The sequence below is a fragment of the Zosterops lateralis genome (genome assembly GCF_965231275.1).
Source record: "Zosterops lateralis genome assembly, chromosome: 21".
Taxonomy (NCBI): Eukaryota; Metazoa; Chordata; class Aves; order Passeriformes; family Zosteropidae; genus Zosterops; species Zosterops lateralis.
This window is the reverse complement of record NC_139781.1, coordinates 9,617,864-9,631,882: the sequence shown is the minus strand read 5'-3', so window position 1 is coordinate 9,631,882 and position 14,019 is coordinate 9,617,864. Positions and strand designations below refer to the sequence as shown.

General features: G+C 56.9%; 1 protein-coding gene across 1 annotated transcript; it reads right to left on the bottom strand.

Annotated features, from left to right (window-relative positions):
* Nucleotides 1-115: 115 nt before the first annotated feature.
* On the bottom strand, nt 116-12,874 carry ZDHHC9 (zDHHC palmitoyltransferase 9). The gene is made up of 10 exons (XM_083876423.1): nt 12,770-12,874; nt 12,098-12,394; nt 5,474-5,634; nt 4,760-4,918; nt 3,828-3,965; nt 3,609-3,679; nt 3,264-3,356; nt 3,035-3,138; nt 2,767-2,932; nt 116-2,073 (listed from the first exon to the last, which is right to left on the bottom strand). Exons 2-10 carry the CDS (start codon nt 12,262-12,264, stop codon nt 1,969-1,971), a joined length of 1,164 nt encoding a protein of 387 aa, XP_083732549.1. The 5' UTR covers nt 12,265-12,394; nt 12,770-12,874; the 3' UTR covers nt 116-1,968.
* Between the last annotated feature and the right edge of the window lie 1,145 nt (nt 12,875-14,019).

Sequence of the window (14,019 nt, the reverse complement as noted above, 5' to 3'; positions counted from 1 at the left end):
AGCTGAGGCCTGCCCAGGACACTGTCACTGCTCAGCACGGATCTCAGGTGAGATCCTCCCCCTCACCTGCCGTGGGGGACAGCAAGATGCAAATAACACAGCTAAGACACCACCCTGGAAGTGTGAGATGGAGAGTCCTGGAATGCACAGGGAAGGGGGGAAGAGGCAGCTGGCTTGGGGCAGCACAGACATGCAGGGGGTACAGCTCAGCCATTTTCAAACCAATTAAGTTTCTTTCATTATTTTAAAATAAAATAAAATTAAAAAAAATAAAAAAAAAAGAAAAAAGAAAAAAAAAAAAAAAAAAAAAAAGAACACCCAACCCTCATCCAACCCCTTCCTTCCTTCTGGAGACCCTGACCCGTGCAGGCAGGTCCCGGCAGGTGGCACTCCACACACCACACACCTCGTGGAACAGGGAGCAGCAGAGCCAAAAAAACCCACTTTTTCGCACCAAATTGGAGGTTTGGTCAGTAGCGTCTTGGGGTGACTCCCACGGGGTTGGGCGCAGGAGCCCTGTCCCCAGAGGATGGAACAGCATGGGGCTGGGCTGGGCTGGCTCCAGGGCCAGGAAGGGCGGCCAGGGCTCCTTCCCTGCCCCATTCCACCTGGGAGCGGCTGTGGCAGCTCTGCCCTCTCACCTGTGAGAGGAGCCCCTGCACGGTGGGAGAGGGAGCAGGATCCCGGCTGCTCCTCAGCGCTGCTGAAAGCACAGAGGGAGCAGGATCCTGGCTGCTCCTCAGCACTGCTGAAAGCACAGAGGGAGCAGGATCCCAGCTGCTCCTCAGCGCTGCTGAAAGCACAGAGGGAGCAGCAGGCATTTCCCACTGCCGGGCAGGAGCATCATGAATACACACACACAGGACTGGCCAGGCAGGACCCCCCAGCAGCCATCCCCACCACACACCTGCAGGAGGAACAGGAGTGCTCAGCACTGTGACATGGGATGTGGAGCCTCCAGGGCACAGAGTGGCCTCTCCTCCACCAGCAACCTCTGCAGGGATCCCAGAGGGGTGAGGGTCCTGCCAGTGCAGAACGGGGAGTGTGGAGTGGGGGGAGCCCTGCCATGGCACAGAGCTCTCCCACCACCCCCCCAGCCTCTCCTCCTCTGCTGAGGACACAAAGTGACTGACAGCACCAGCCTTGGGCAGCTGGCACAATCCTGGGAAGATCCAAGTCTCCCAAAGCCAGCCTGGGATGGCTGAGAACAGCAGAGCAAGGCAAGGGGGGGACATGGGGATACAATGACACAACACAGAATCGAGGCTGGGGTTCTGCAGAGCTGCCCTGCCACAGCTGGGGAGGGCTCAGTGTGGACAGCTGGCAGCAAATGCAGCCCCAGCACCAGCCAGGAGCCAGTGGCACAGGCAGATGCTTCCCTGCAGCTCAGTCCACCCTGCCTGCCCTCTCCCTCCCTCCAAGCCCTGGTGAGCGCCAGGACAAGATGGGAAGGAGGGTCCCCTCATAGCTGCTGCATTGTCACATCACATGGAAAGGAGCACAGGAAAAAAGCTACTTAAAAACCACTGCCAGCAGACCTCCTTCCCACTTGTTTGGGTCCTTGGGGCACCAAAACGTCTCCTGACAAGCCTTGCCACGCCAACCACAAAACAACGCGACGGATTAGGGGAAGGAGGGAGGAGGGGAGAGAGGACGTTGCTGCCACGATTGCTTTCCCCTTCCTTGGGGATTCCTCAGCAGGAGGGAGCACGCTGGCCCTAACAGCCTTGCCCTGTCAGAGCTGGGGTGGAGCACCCAGGACAGCCTGCAGAGCCAGGGACTCGGCCCCAGGCAGAGCTGCCTTGGTGGTGGCAGTGCCCCACGGTGACAAGGGCGTGCCACCACGGTAATGACTAAAGCAAAATGGCCATGGGGAATCAGGTGCCTGCCATCCAGTCCTTCTCCTCTCCTCCACCGCTTCCAGCTTTGATTAGACAAAACAACAAAGTTCTTTCTTCCAAGCAGACGCTAGTGCTCTGCTCGCCCCGCGTCCAGGGAGGGCGCCGGGAGCTCCCCAGGCGTTCGCTGCTTCTCCTCTGGCATCTCGGTGTCGCTCACAGGTGGGGCAGGGACCTGGGGAGAGAGGACACAATGAGCTGCTGGGACACCCCCAGTGCAGAGCCCGAGCACACAGGCCCCACTACTGTGCTACTGCCTCTAAATCCACTAGCAGAGGTCTCAGCTGGGCTTGAGCCCCCAAAACCAGGGGCCACCCAACGGGCAGAACAGCAGCTTCAGGAAGAGCTGGAGCACTGGAGCAGAAATGTCTGGACTGTGTCCATCAGAGAAGGGCAGCTCATGCCCAAGCTGAGCCATTTCCCACCATATTCATGGAATAATTTAGGTGGGAAGGGCGCTCTGGAGGTTTCCTAACTATGTCCTTAAAGCAGGACTAAACACAGAGCAGGCTGCTCAGGGCCACAACAGCTTTCTGCACGGATGGAGATGCCAGGGACAGCCCTGCAGCTCACACACAGCACCAGAACAAGATGTCTGCAACTCCCCAGCTCCCCCAACCCTGCTGAGCTCCATGGGCTCCTGAGTGCTCTCATGTCAGGACTGATATCCAAAACTACAGCCAGCTGTGATCTCCTTTGAGAAAACCCAAAGAAACCAAGACATGCTGGTTTCCAGGGTCAGAGCAAACAAGCTTTTCAGCAGCAGCCTCTCACATGCCCCCCCATGACATTTTGTCCTTCCGAAGTCACACTCTCAGCTTTCTCTTACTGTCCCAGAGCCCTCCCGGCTCCCAAGGGGATCACTCACGGCACTGGGGAGAGGAATGCTGCTGTCCTGCTGCTTCATGCCACCCTCCTGGGCCTGCCCAGGGCCCTGTGTGGCCAGGGGCTCCTGCGTGCTGGGTCCCCGCGAGCACGACCCGTCCTGAGCTGTGCTCTCCTCCTGCTGCAGGATGCCCCGTCTGTCCAGGACGCTGCAAGAACACAGCCAGGCCATCAGAGAGATCTGTGGCTGCACAAATCTCAGCTCTCTGCCTAGCAGAACTGCTGGTGGAAGACAAAGGTCGAGAGCTCACCTGGGGGGCAGGGGCCCGCAGAGCACCTCACAGCAGTTCTTCACTATGTTGCCATGGCTGTAGGGGTTCTGCACGCGGTTCTTCCCAGTCCAGGACCCCTTAATCTGAAATAGTTGAGTGCAAGCTCAGGTTTACTCCAAGGACAGCCTGCCCCAGCCCCCAGATCCCTGTGTTGTACAGACACACCAAGAAATGCGACAGCTCAGAGGAAGAGGAAGACTCTACTCACGTCTTCGTTGGTTGTCTGATTCAGGGCCACGAGGAAGGTGTGGAACCCAGTCAACCCCACCACCGACCACAGCGTGAAGAAACAGATGAGCACCTCCAGTACAGTGAGAACAGTTAAGGATTTGGAACACCCTGAGAGCAGGCCCAGCCCCCCTGTTATTGTTCCCAGAAACTCCAATTTCTCTTCCTCTCCTAGCCACTGTTTTCTGTTTTTCTCCTCCCAAAAGCCAAGAAACTGCCCCCAACACTGTCATCCAGGGGAAAATGCTCGGAAAGACTCAGAGTGGCCCAGGCAGCCACTCCCCAACACAGCTCCCACTAATCCCCAGTTTTGGAGAAGTCAAGCCCTCAGGACCATGGAAGGATATGTCCCTGGGGTTTCCTTCAAAGTGTTCAGAAACCCAATCTTCAGAGATTCTGCAATACAAAAAGAGATATTTTTTCATCTGGAATATCCCACTGAGTCCAGTTGCCTTTCCCACTCCATCACTCTGGTTTCACAGCACATTCTGTATCCTCAGTCCCTCCCTCCCTCCCAGCTCTCCAGCTTCCCAGGCAGACTCACTCAGTGCTACATAGACGATGTTGAAGGTGAAGATGTAGATGGTGAGGAGGGAAAGCGAGAGGATGAAGAGGTAGAAGTAGCGGTAGTTCCTCTTCCCCACGCAGTTGCCAACCCAGGGACAGTGATGGTCAAAGCGCTCTGGGGAAACCAAGATAGAGATTAGCACTGCCCTGGTATGGTCCTGCCCACCTCTAGATCCTTGCTCCTGTGCTCCCACTTCAAAAATCCCCCAGGCTGACACAAACTGCCAAGTTCAACCCTCTGCTCAGCCAGGACCCCATAGCCTGGCCTCCTTTCAGGAGGTCAGAAAGTCCAAAATTGTTTTATAATGACTCTTTTTGCACATTAGGGGAGATTTTGAGCTTGACCCCTCATGTGTCTTCTCTCAGCCACAGCACACAGGTTAGATGAAGACCTGGAGATCCCCAAGTTCTTACCCTGGAATAGTCAGGAGAAGATTCAAGAAACTGCATAAACACACAAAAGCTGGGAATCCCAAGAGGAGGAAAGGGGTCAAAAAGGATGGGATTCCTGCCTGGAGCAGTGATGCTGAACATGAGCCAGTTACATCCACAGAATGAGGACAACAAGGAGGGCACCCCAGGGAATGGCACAACCTCTGTGCTGATGAAGGAGCTGCTGTCACCTGAGACACAACTCTCCACTAGAACCCTCCAGTCCTGCAAGTCCAGAGCAACTCAAAAACGGGCTGCACATGCACACAGTGCAGCTGGACTAAGTTATTGCCAAGGCCTGGCAAAGAGGAACCACCTCACTCTGGGTTCTGAGCAAACCTCAAGCTCCTTGAGTACACAATGAGGCAGCCTGGGCATTTCACCAGTGCAGAGCTGTCCAGCAGAGCCTGGTGATGGCTCTGTCCCTGTTCTCTGCGAGGAGCAGGGGCAGGGCAGCCCCCAGCCCCACTCACTCACCCACACAGTTGTCACAGATGCTGCAGTGAGAGGCGCGGGGCGGCCGGAAGATCTTACAGGTGTAGCAGTACTTGAGCTTCACAATCTGGTTGTTGATCTGGAAGTTCTTGATGCGTGGGGGCGGCCGCTGACCCTGCGGCACCGTCCCGTTGGTGGCCTCTGCCAGAGAGAACCGGGCAGGGATCGGACCTGCTGCCACCACACCACAGGCCCCAAACAACAATTCCCTTCCCTGCCTTTCCTGCCGGCAGGATTGGAGCCTGCTGGCTCCAGAGCTGGAGGCTGCAGCTCTGCTCGCATGGGCCACAGCCAACCTGGCAGCTTGGAGGCAGGAAAAGGGATGCCAGAGCTTTCGTGGGCATGTTGAGAGTGGGCTGGGTGTTATCACCTGCATCCACCAAACCTCCTCTCTCCCTCAAGGATCAAGGGGACCGCTCTAAGGTTTCTGCACCCCTGCTCAAAAGCAAATTGAGTTTTTATGTGCACGGCTACAAGAGAGAAAGCAGCAGGTGAAAAGGCTCCCAGAGAGGGATGCAGGTACATCGTGCTGCCTTCTTGAGACTCGGCCAAGTACAGTGAGCCAGCAGATCGGGGCAATCCTCACTTTTGGAGGTCCAGCCAGGAAAATAAGCTCTGCAGGGACTGTAACCTAGAAATATGCCATAAACTGAGTGTATTTTCCATCCCTCACCGGCCTGGCTGCCCCACACTCACCAATCTCCATCTCAATGAAGGCTGCCTCGTCGGGCAGGGCCCTCGGGATCACACCAGGGTCGCTGAAGCTGGTCCTCAGCAGGGTGGCCATGGCAAACAGGAACAGAACTGCTGCAAACACGGGGATGGCCGGGGACAGCTGGACAGCCAGGTACCGGCACCTGCAGACAGAGACAGGAGGAGATGAGTCAGTGTCCCCTCCCTGGCACAGCCTCAGAGCCCTGCACTGCTTAGATCTGGAGCAGAGAGGCTGTTCAGTGTATCCTGATCCCACCAGCACAGGGAACACTCCTGGGGCAGCTCCCAACAACCAGGGCCCAGCACAGCATCTGCATGGCACAGATACTTCCCAGCATTTATTCTGTGTTCAGCTCCCATTTTAAGCAATGGGAGGAAACACAACCAGGCAGCTGGAGAGACCTTGTCCATTAAATTCCTGCTGCCAAGGGATGGGCCAGAGCACTGTGAGGAGTACCCAAGGCCTGGTCAGGGACCCCACACCTGGAGAGCTGAAGGCCTGGAAGCCTGTGGGGATGGTGGCAATCTCTGGCTTACCCCTAAAGAGCAGGAGCTTCCAGCACCACAGAAACTATTGGGATTAAGTACATCCTGTGCTTCTTAGGAATGAATTCCTGTGGAAGCACAACATTCCCATGCAACAAGACATCTGGCTTCCTTTGCCTCCCTGAGACAATGGACTGAAATGCTCTGAATAAAGCAGAAAGGCTCCTGCTTCAAGACTCCCCCAGCTCAAAAAGGGAACAAGGTTTGTTTGCTCTATAAATGCAGCAAGGCCCAATGAGGAGTTTGTGGTGTGGATCTGAGGAGATGCAAAGGGACTCATCTCACCATGGCCATGCTGCTCCTGGACACCCACACAGGTCCCCACAGGTGCTGCAGCCCCAGCTGTGTGGGAGGCCTGGGCAGAAGCCATATTTTAAAAACATACTGGGCTTAAAAAGGACCATATTTTACCCTGATTCTTTCAGAAAACCCTACTAATGTTGGGGTGAGGTTCCTAAGGAGCTGTGCTACGGTTTAAATGAAACCCCACCTAAATCTCACCACTCCCTGCACACATCCCTTTCCCAGCCTCCTGACAGAGCTGGGCACCCAGGCTTTCAGGCACCTGGCTTTCAGGATCCACCCTTTATCCCTGCTGCTGAGGGCTGGATCCAACCCAGACTCCTGCTGTTCCACAGTAACTCTCCATGGGAGCATCTGGCTACTGAGGTGAGGGGCCAGGGATTATCCTCCCTGGGGGGGCTGCCATCCCAAGCAAGGCCATTTCCACGACCTTCACAGCATTATTTAATTCTGGACAGCATCCCCACCACGGATTCCCCACACAATTCAGTTTCCAGCTCCAGCTGGCAGCACCAGGCTTTGCAGACCCACTGCAGGAACGTTTCCTGGGCCATTGCTGACTCCAGCACTGTCCCCCAGGTGTGACTGGGACAGAAGGACAGTGTGACTGTGACACTGGAGCTACAGCACACTCCAGTCACTGCTGCAACACCAGGAGCCCACAGCAACACACAGGGCCTGGCCCCTAAACCAACATCCTTCATTTCAGACGCTGCAAACTCTGCTGTTCCCCAAAACAACGTCCCTGTGCCCAACCCTGCCCACAAACGGAGAACTGCAGGGCTGAGCTTATTGTCTTCAGGCAGCTCAAGATAACTTTGCATTCCCTTTGCAAGGGCAAAGTCCAGGGACAGCTGTGAGTCAGTCAGCAAGTAAACAAAAACCTTGGAACTCATTTGGGGTGGAAATATGGCATTAGGAACATGGAGCGTGGATTTAGGTGCAGGTCAGCCTCTCCTCCTGGTCAGTCAGTGACATGACAAGAGGACACAGCCTCAGGCTGTGCCAGGGGAGGCTCAGGTTGGACATCAGGAGAAATTTCTCCATGGAAAGGGCTGTCGGGCATTGGAAGGGGCTGCCCAGGGAGGTTTGGAGTCCCCATCCCTGGAGGTGTCCAGGGAAGAACTGGATGTGGCACTCAGTGCTCTGGTCTGATTGACAAGGTGGTGACCAGTCACAGGTTGGACTGGATGGTCTTGGGGGTTTTTTTCACTCTAAATGATTCTGTGATTATTATTGAAAAGCTGGACACTGTCTGCCCCAAAGGGCTGCAGCCTGACCCTTGTCCAGCTAATACCACAATTTTGGGAACTGCTGTGACAACACGCACTTATTGTGGATTTAAATTAGAACCCATGAGCTGTGTTAAAGCTGAGCCACGGCCCTCCTGCTCAGGCTCAGCTGGGCTGACTTCTGAGGCCCCTTGCAGGTCAGAGGGCAGAGGTAAGAGCCAGAAGAGCTCCCAGCACAGTGAAACTGCCTCACCAGGCCCAGCATGGGGCCAATGTGCTGATGGGGGCTCACAGGTGACTTCCAGGTGACATCCATTGCAATGCAGCCCCACAAAGTCCTGACTTGGTACTCAGGTACTCACCAGCACTGGGGTATCCTCAGTCTATGTCTTGTCTCCAAGACAATTTCGCTGCTCAGGAATAGACATTTAAAGATCTTTTGTTTGGGAGAGCTCAGAGCCAACAGAGATGCTCTGTTGGCGTGTGAGGATGCTGCTCCCCCACTCCCAGCACCATATCTGTTCTCTGGAGCACTTTGTCACCAAAAAGCAGACAATAACAGCACTATCACAACTCATCATCACAGCAGGGTGGGCTGGGGGCAGGAAGGCTGAACAAAGAGATCATTGGGATGGGGAGAAAGGGGGAGAAGCAGCTGGGAGGTGCCATGAGTTATGGCGTTTGGCTGGTTATTCTGTTGTAAGCAGCACATTGAGCAAAGCTCTGGAGGAAGGGGAAAGCCACCAGGCCAGCCCTGGTGACAGGGACTGCAGCCACAGGGCAGCACATCTCCCAGGGAGGCCACACCAGGGCTCAGCACAAGCTCTGCAGTATCTCTCACCCACATCTCACCTGCAAATCCCCTGTTTAACCTTCCTCAGCTACAGCACAACCACTCCTTGTGCCTGCTCTGAGTGCCAGGAGAGCTGTACCTTCCCCCAGTGCCTGACCCCCAGCAGGGCACTTCAGCCTGGCTGTGCTGGGTGCTCACACCAGGGATGGGATGGTGTCCAGCAGCTGCTGTTTGCAGTAAGTGTGAAAGTAGCTGCTCCAAAGCCCAACACTGTGTCCAGGCCCTTCCCAGTCCCCCTCCAGCAGGGCTGGAGCTCTCCCTGGAACCTCTCCTCACCTGCCAGCAGTGCCACACCAATGCTCAGCACACACCAGGTGTTTCTGACCCAACTGAGGGAGAAGACAGATGTGTTATACTGATGTAATTGCTCTTTTCCCAGATAAAATCTCAAATTTCTGCACAGGCAAATCACCCCAAGATCCATCCAGGAATGGGGATGCCACAGAGGCTGCAGGGAGGGTGAAGTCAGATCCTGAGAGGGAGCCCACATATGAGAAAAGGTCAATCCAAACCCCAGGAATGGCTGCTTCTTACAGAAACAGGAACAAAACAAGCTGAACTCTGGACACCAAAAGTTCACTTCTATTGAGAGAAATTACAATGATTAAAAAGCACCAATTAACTCACAGGTAAGTTTTGACCATGCTTGACACAGATCTAACCAGCTCAGAGGCCCCTCTGTGAGTCTTGAGTCTCTGGGCTTTGGAAATCAAAACTAAAAAATAAACTCACACAAGGGGCAGTGTAGGTGTTTTCAATTCATCCAAAAAACAAAGATTCTCATCTCTACATCTCATCAAACATTTTTGTCTCTACAAAGCTAAGAAAGTAGGAAAAACAAAGTGACAAACATGCCTGGGCATTGGAAAATCCAAGAACAGCCTCTTCCCATGAGGAGCCAGTGTTGCTGGTGCTCTCATGGCTCTAACATTTACAGACATCAAGTTTTGTGCTGAAAAGCCAAAGATATCCCATTCCCTTCAGCTGAGCATGGAACTCATTTCAGGGAGAGACAGGAACTGAGAGCAGACACTGCATCCCACCATCCCAGTTCCTAAAGGGATTTTTTACAAGTCCTTTATCTGCTCTTCTCCTCACGCAGACAGCAGCTAAGTGCCCAACCACAGGGCTGAAATACCATCAGAAGTCTGAAATAAAGCCACGAGGATGAGACACTGGATTTTATGGGACACGTTACGGAGCAGACCCAGTTAAACACAGCTCTGTGACTCTGCAGGGAGCAGCCCCAAGCAGAGGGAGCTGCTCCCTGCCAATGTAGTGAGAGAGGTGCCCTTGGGTAGAGGACTCTGGTCTGTAGCTGCAGAGCCCTTCCTGGGAGCCAGCACAGTTCCCTCCATGCCTTATCTGGGAGGGAGGAGTCGGATCTCGGGCACGGCGCTGAGTTCTGCCAGCCTCCAGCTCCTGTTTGCTCCCGCATGGAGAGACTTCCCCAATCCCAGAGCACAGTGCTGCGGTTTGGGGGGATCAACACACAGAAACTCCCACCCACAGGGCTGAGGTGGCACAGCTTGCTTGTCTGAGGACACCGTGGAGCTGAGAGAAACTCAGAGGGAAAAACATCACCAGCAGCACCTCTGTGAGTGCAGCCATCGCTCCAAGGGCTGGGAAGGAACCTGGAGAAGAATTTTCTCCTGCTCCCACCAGCCTCAGCTGTAACTGGAAGCCAGCACAGCCCGGTGCAGGGCGGGCAGCCAGACAGATCCTGGCTCCGGGCAGCCCCGAGCCGTGCTCAGACAAGGTGTGACTGCGCAAGTGATTCAGCTGAATGGAGCAGAGCAGAGCAGAGCAGAGCAGAGCTCAGGAGCTGCACCAGCCAGGGAAAGGCTCCTCCGCCCACCGCCGGCTGCCGCGCTCCACAGCCAGACGCCAACTCTAAGGGGGAAACCAGGAATTACCCTGCAAACACTAAAGAATCTGCCAAACGCTGAGATAAATAACGTGAAAGGTCAGCGCTGAGATCCTCACCCAAAGCTCCCTACACACATCCAGGGCAGGCAGGGCTCCTGAGAAGCCAAGCTGCTTATCTCGGCCTGATCAATGAAACAGAGACCTTGGGGAGTGTTTCCAGCTGGGAAGGAAACGTTTCATCCCTATCCTAAATTTAAAAATCCCCAGACGGGTTCAAAACAACCCCCTCTCTTCCAAACAAAAAAAAAAAACCACTGAGGTGTTCTGCGTTGAAAGAATCAAACGGATTCTTTCTATTTGGATTTTCCCAAACTTTTCCTTATCTCCCTCAGATTATTTAACTAAAATTCAGAGGTGATCCCGTTCCCAGCAGCGTTTCCCCTTGCAGAGCCCACCCTCCAGGTCTAGGCACAGCCTGAACGTCCTGGTGCAAGCGACCCCTCCACAGGGCTCTGCCTGCCAGATCCTGGAAAGGGGCTTCTCAAGGAATTCCCAGTCACGTTCCTGACTAACCACAGCTGGGTCTGGAAAACAGCCTGGTGCAGCCACGGCAGAGTGGGATGTGCTTCACTCTCCTGCTACAGACAGGATCCACAGGGAGCCACAGCAATTATCCCTCAGATCGGTGTTTCTGGTGCAGCAATAAGTGTTTCTGGAGCAGCAACACTTATTAGCTCTTCCTGTAAGGCAGGAGGGCTCAGCCCCATTTTCCAGATGGAAAAAAAACCCCAAACATCAAACCACGAGTGGTGTCACTTGGTACCTCAGAATTCAGACTGAGCCAGGGGGAATTTGGACAGGGAACCAGGGAGAGACACTGGGCCAGGGAATGTGGAAACAAGGAAAGATGCTAAAAAGGACAGCATCTGGGCCGAGGGCTTTTTGGAACTGCACAAATAGCCAGGGCTTTGCCAGCGAGCAGGTCCTTCCATTTGTTCTTCCTGGCTTTGCTTATATGTTACCCAACCCTGTTTCAGCCCTCCCACTGCCCCAGAACACAAACGTGCCCATGGAGACCAAGGAAGGGAAGTTTTGCAGTGGTTTAGCTGATCCAAGCTCCAGCCAGGCAACAGGGGTGTCCTGCCCCCTCCCACAGCACTGGCCTGAACAAACACAGGCTTTTCCCTTTTTGCTTGTTTTTTGATTTCAGGATTAGTCTAAGGCCAGCCCAAGTGCCAAGGAGAGCTGAGGGGAGGGGGCAGATCCCTCTTTTCCAGCAGGATCAAAGGTTTTGGCTGAAGGTCTTTGTGCTGCCGAGGTGATGTGAGGGGTGGTCAGATCCTTCCCAAACACCAGCACAGCTCAGAACAGCAGGACCCCCAGGCTCACTCCTTATCAATCCTCCAGTTCAGATCACCTCCCTGGTGGGGCTGATGGGGGGCTGCACACCCCACACAGGCCCCAGGGCTGCAGCAGCAGCAGCAGTGCCCTTGCACCCCGACTATCCCAGAGCCAGGAACACTCGGGGCAAAGGACTTGCCAAGCCCCAGATAGAAGGTGACCCAGGAAGAAACAGGGACAGTGTCACTCCTCAAACAGCAAGGGAGAAACTCCAGCAGGGTAAATTCTCCCCAAAACCTCCAGGCTGAGTCTGCTGAGGGTGAGGAAGCAGATCTGGAGAAGGGGAGCACATTGTGCCAGGCTGCACCACGCCAGGCTCCCCATCCCCATCCCTGCCCCGACAGCCCCGGGCCCATCCCTGTCCCTGTCCCTCCCCGCCGGGTCCCCAAGGGGGAAACTCACTCGAAGGCGAAGAAGAGGGCGCAGGTGCCGAGGATGAGGAAGAGCGTCAGGTAGAAGATGCCCTTCTGCCGGGCCATCATAATCCTGCCGTCGCAGCAGAAGGTGTTCCTGCCCGGCAGCTTCTCCCATTTCCGAACCACCTTTTTCCTGGCCACCATCACCGACATGGCGGGGCCTACTTCAGTGGCGCGGCCAGAACCGCCGCGCCTCCGGGCTCTGCTGCTGCTGCTGCTCCTCCACCGCCCGCGGCATCATCGGGGCCCCGCGGGGCAGCGCTGGGCTGGGCCGGGCCGGCGGCTGCGGGAGAGGGAACGGGGAGAGGAGGGCTCGGTCAGCACCGGGGCGGCGGCACAGGCGGCACAGGCACGGGCTGCCGTCGCCATGGAAACCCCGCGCCCCACAGGGGCGTTGCCGTGCGAATCCACCGGGGAAAGGGGCGAGGGGCGCGGCAGGGAAGACCCTGAGGCGGATGGGAGGGGGCGGCGGGGCGGCTCCGCACCGGGAGAGGGGACCGGGCCGCGCAGGGCAGGGCAGGGCAGTCCCGGGTGTGTGGGTGCGCTGAGGAGCCGGCGGGGAGAGAGCGGGAGGGAAGGGTTAGAGGGGAGACGGGAGAGGCCGGGAAGGGAAGGGAAAGGAGGAGAGGGGAGGGAGAGAGGGCCCCCCGCCGCTCACCCGGTGCCGGTGCCGCTCGGGCCGGGCCGCGCCGCTCGCTCCCTGCGCGCCGGGAGGGGCCGCCGCGCCCATTGGTCTGGCCGCCCCCTCCGCCCCGCCCCGCCGCTTTCCGCCTTTCAATTGGGTCAATCCCCTGTCACTCCGTGGCATCTCCTCCCATCCCGCCGCTCCATTGGTCAACAGCGCTGTCAGTTCGTGGTGACTCCTCCCACTCCGCCTCTTCTCGGCGTTCCATTGGCTGTGCGCGCCGCCACTCCGCGCGGTTAACCCCGCCCAGTGCGGACCGGGGCAGGCAGGGGCGGGGCGGGGGCGCGGCACGTGGCGGGGGCGTGGCCCCGGTGTGGCCCGGCTCGGCCCCGGTTTGGTTCGGCCTGGCCCCGGTTTAGCTCGGCCCGGCCCCGGTTTGGTTCGACCTGGCCCCGGTTTAGCTCGGCCCGGCCCCGGTTTGGTTCGACCTGGCCCCGGTTTGGCCTGGCCCCACCCCGGCGGATCCCTCCAGACCTCCCTGTGCAGCCCCCAACGGGAAAACACCGCCGCTGCCTATCATTCTTATTTTCTTTTTCCTTTTCTGGTACCGGGTGCCCGCAAGGACCGAGCAGCCGAGCCCGGGGGAGCTCACTGGGTTCTCCCGTTAAGGGTTCCCCTTCCCCGCCCCTCCCACCTCATCTGCACATTCCCACATTCCGCAGAGTAGTTTTACACACGGTTTTCTACACCCAGACCCTGGGGTTGGGTGCGGAGAGCCCCCCGGGACCCCATCCCCGGTATCGCACCCCCGGCAGCCCCTCTCCGGTATCCCACATCCAGCTCTCCCCCGGGCACGGGGCTGCCGGCAAAGGCAGGGCCCGGAGCGTCAAACACGAGGGGAAAACACACAACTTTTCCCGCGGCTGTTGCTATGGAGACGCGAGCACCGGGAGCAGTTTTCCCTCTCCCTCCCTCAGGCCCTGCCCCAGCCCGGCCCGGGATGGAGGAACAGAACGGCAGAGGAGGAGGAGGAGGATGCTGCGGGGACAGTGACAGGCGCTGACACCTCTCCGGAGCTCAGAGCTCCGTGTATTTGCTCCAATGATCCTCTGAAATCCCATCAAGCTCAAAAAACGCTCCGGCCGAGCGGGAGGAGCCGCAGGAGCGGGAGCTCCGTCCCCCGGCCCGCGGCACCGGCGGGAGAACGGGGAATGCTGGAACCCACCACCGGGGGCACGGGGGGAGCGGAGGAACCTCAGGGCTGCTCCGGCCCGCGGTGACAC